At 41.5% G+C, this 3,400-nt stretch overlaps 1 protein-coding gene across 1 annotated transcript; it reads right to left on the bottom strand.

Moving 5' to 3' along the window:
- Positions 1 to 500: 500 nt before the first annotated feature.
- Positions 501 to 2,266, bottom strand: LOC131349939 (uncharacterized). Its single transcript, XM_058385355.1, has 5 exons — positions 2,203 to 2,266; positions 2,015 to 2,058; positions 1,784 to 1,909; positions 1,276 to 1,560; positions 501 to 942 (listed from the first exon to the last, which is right to left on the bottom strand). The coding sequence occupies exons 1-5, from the start codon at positions 2,264 to 2,266 to the stop codon at positions 505 to 507; spliced, it is 957 nt and encodes a 318-aa protein (XP_058241338.1). The 3' UTR covers positions 501 to 504.
- Between the last annotated feature and the right edge of the window lie 1,134 nt (positions 2,267 to 3,400).

Here is a 3,400-nt window from a genome sequence, read left to right as displayed (position 1 = left end):
AAAGTCCCAATGTTTACTTAACGTTTGCTAAAGTTTACTAAGTCAAGCCGAGGAGTGTTAGCAAAGATTAGCTAGATGGCTAGTTAGCATGTAGCTAAGTAATTGTTTTTCAGCGTTCATGGGTCTTGACCATTTCCTGGTCATCCTCATCGCCTCGGGACTTCTTCATCGCCGGCTTCCAGGCTTTCTCAGCCTTGTCCAGTTGCACGTCCTCGTTCAGAGACACGCTGGTGGTGATCTTGTTTGGCTTTTTAAGCTCACACTGCTGAGAGACGACAAAAACAATTGAACTGTTTATTTAAAACTGAAAGGCTGTGACTTCATCAATTGCTTGGCTTATACTTTAATTAATGCACCAAATAAAAGACTGATCAACCCTCAGATACTCCAGACTTTAATGTTGCAATTAATAAAACTATGTGGTGTTTTAAAGTTCCCTTTGTGAGACTTACAGGTCCTCGACCTGCTCCAGGGCAATAAAAAGTGATACATTAGCCTGACGCTTCATACTGAGTAAAGCACTGTGCTCCTATAGAGCGTCATGTCACTAACTGTCATGTTTACCTTGTCCAGAACGACGCCGGGGATGTCCGGAAAACCCTCGGGTCTGCGCATGCTGGCACTGACGAAGCGTAAACGCAGCAGGAATTCCCGATTGTACTTCTTCCTCTCTTTTGGGTTACTAGGAGAGGCAGAGGGATGAGGCTCTGAAGGCTGGACCTCAACAGGAGCAGGCTCAGGAGTGTTGTTTGGCTCAGTCTCCATTGGGGGTGTGGTTTGTAGAGGGGCAGGAGTCTCCACAATGTCACCCCCTGTAAGCGCCAGGTGGTCGGACAAGAAATCACCAAAACTGATGTTGGCTTTCTTTGCCTCCTCTTTCTCTTCTTCCATCAGGGGAATGAAGAAACTGACCGGTTCCCTGGGCTTTTTCTGGGATCGAGTCTGATGGAAGAACACACACAGGATCAATGTAATGGTTCTAAAGTAATAGTACAAGCTACAGCACTAAAACTACTGGACTAAACTAGGCTTTAATATCTCCCAGTGTTAAGTCATTCAGTATTTAAACAGTTATTAAGCTAAACAGGTGAGACAGTGTAACACATGAGACTTGTTCCTAAAGTAATGTGTATATATTCTTGATAAAAGTCACTACAAATAAAGTCAAACCAGCACTGTACACTTTCATTAATGATGTGCTTTGAACAACGCAAGTCCAAGAAAAGAAAAGTTCACTGTATTTCAGTAACTAACAGGATTAAAACTCTTTTCTACCTTCTGCACCTTAGCCTTGTTTTGTTTCTTTCTCCTGTGTGTGTTGACTTTCTCCGTCTTCTGCTGCACTTCCTCCTCTGGAGGGATGGAGAAGAGGAGCAGGCCTGGTCTCTTGTGGAGATCCTTTGGGGGTGTGGTTTGTAGAGGGGCAGGAGTCTCCACAATGTCGCCCCCTGTAAGCGTCTGGTGGTCAGACAAGAAATCACCAAAAGCGATGTTGGCTTTCTTTGCCTCCTCTTTCTCCTCTTCCGTCAGGGGAATGAAGAATCTGACCGGTTCTCGAGTCTGAAGGAAAATGCACAGGATCAATGTAATGTTCATCATAATGTATGAAAACAGAAATAAAGTAATATTACAGACAACACCACTAAAGCAGCTGGATTTGTTTCTTTTCTTCTGTGTAGTAGTATTTTTGTAGTACACTGAAATTGTCCAGCTCAGTATTCAGCTCTGAAGCAGGGGCAGTGTTCAGCTCCGCCTCCTTTGTGGGTGTGTTTTTTGGAGGTACAGGATCCCTCACAGTGATGCTGCATTCAGGCCTTTTAGGAGGTGTCGTCAGTAAAGATGACATTTTAACTCCATAGAGCTCGGCCATCATGTCTCGATTGCAGTCATTAATGTCCGTGTTTATAATCTGTAAGGAATTAGGATAAATGCTTGATTCGTGAGCACAGAACATGACCGTGATAAAACCAGCCAGATGTCTGCTATTCTAGCAAAACCTTATTTGATTCATTACCAGTTTGCACTCCCTTTTCTGCAGAAGATGACCTTCATACTCAGCTGGAAAAAAAAAACCCAGTCCCAACATGTAAGTAATAACGCCTCAGGCCCTGTCCCGAATCAGAAAAAGTTCAGCCCTATACATAATAAATTTATATTTTAGCAATGAAATATTTTTAATAATGATAATAAAAAATCCGTTACCACTCATGACACCAGCATTTCTGTCCTGAACTTCCACGGGACTGGCCATTTGACACGGCTGCATCTGCCGAAAAAAAGTGCAGAGTTCAATTAAATACACAAACCTAAACAAAGCACAGGAGACACCTATTAGACATAATGACAGACTGGACACCAACAAAAAGGCAGTGGGGGCCTCTAGTGGGCAGAAAACAGTCCACAACCCTGACAGGAAACCAGTAGATATCAGTTTATATCTTGCTCTGTTCATGTTACAATTAGTTGCATATCTTACCTGTATATTTCAGTCTAGTTGTGTTGATATTTAACATGATCAGAAAATGACAGATGATTTTCAAAGTCTTTTCCTGTTTCATCATAAAATGGACATAATAAAGCGTCCAAGAGTCAGAATGGACAAACCCATGTGTATAAATCACACCTAAATATGGATTTGAATTAAAACACTTAAGAGAAACATTATTTCAGACATAACAGCTTGATAGACTTTTATTTGATAATTATGTGCAGTATTGAGATTAAAATTTATACTTGATTTGGATTGGTCAGAAGGTGTTCAGCATGGACCTGATAGCAGTTCAGGTTTCAAATCAAATCTCTCTTTTTTAAGGATGTCCTCTTTCTGATTATATATATACAGTTATACAGAACATCCGGACAAACCGGTGACACTCGGAGGAAGTCCGATAAGTGCAACCAAAGGACAAGGCTTGATCTGTTTCTGTCACAGTGGAAAAACATTTAAAGATTTATAGCCAAAAAAAGTTATGGATCAAAATTCTGGGACCAAATTCATAATAATTGCTGGACAAGGGAATTACTTTTAGGAAAACGTGAGACGGCAGTAAGAGGACCACACAGTAGTGCAGGTGGTCAGGCCGGGGAGCAAGAACCCTCTTCAATACTGACCCAAGCTGGGACCCAATCACAGAGCCCGAAATGACTCTTAGAGATAAAATTATAAAAACACACACGGATAAAAACACACTGAAATAAATACAGAAATCTAGGCAAAACGTTCATCTTTACTGAGTTTAAATGACCAGCTAGAGAAATGAGGAGAGCTGACCAGAGAGCAAAATCATTCTGAGACTTTGTGAACTGTACCAGCTCTCCCAATTGTTCAGTATCAGTAACATTCATTCAGTCAGCACAGGACATCTGTGCAACAGGACACACCAGTCACATGTCCAGTATT

This window comes from Hemibagrus wyckioides, unplaced genomic scaffold (genome assembly GCF_019097595.1).
Source record: "Hemibagrus wyckioides isolate EC202008001 unplaced genomic scaffold, SWU_Hwy_1.0 Contig17, whole genome shotgun sequence".
Classification (NCBI taxonomy): domain Eukaryota; kingdom Metazoa; phylum Chordata; class Actinopteri; order Siluriformes; family Bagridae; genus Hemibagrus; species Hemibagrus wyckioides.
This window is presented reverse-complemented; position numbering and strand designations above follow the sequence as displayed.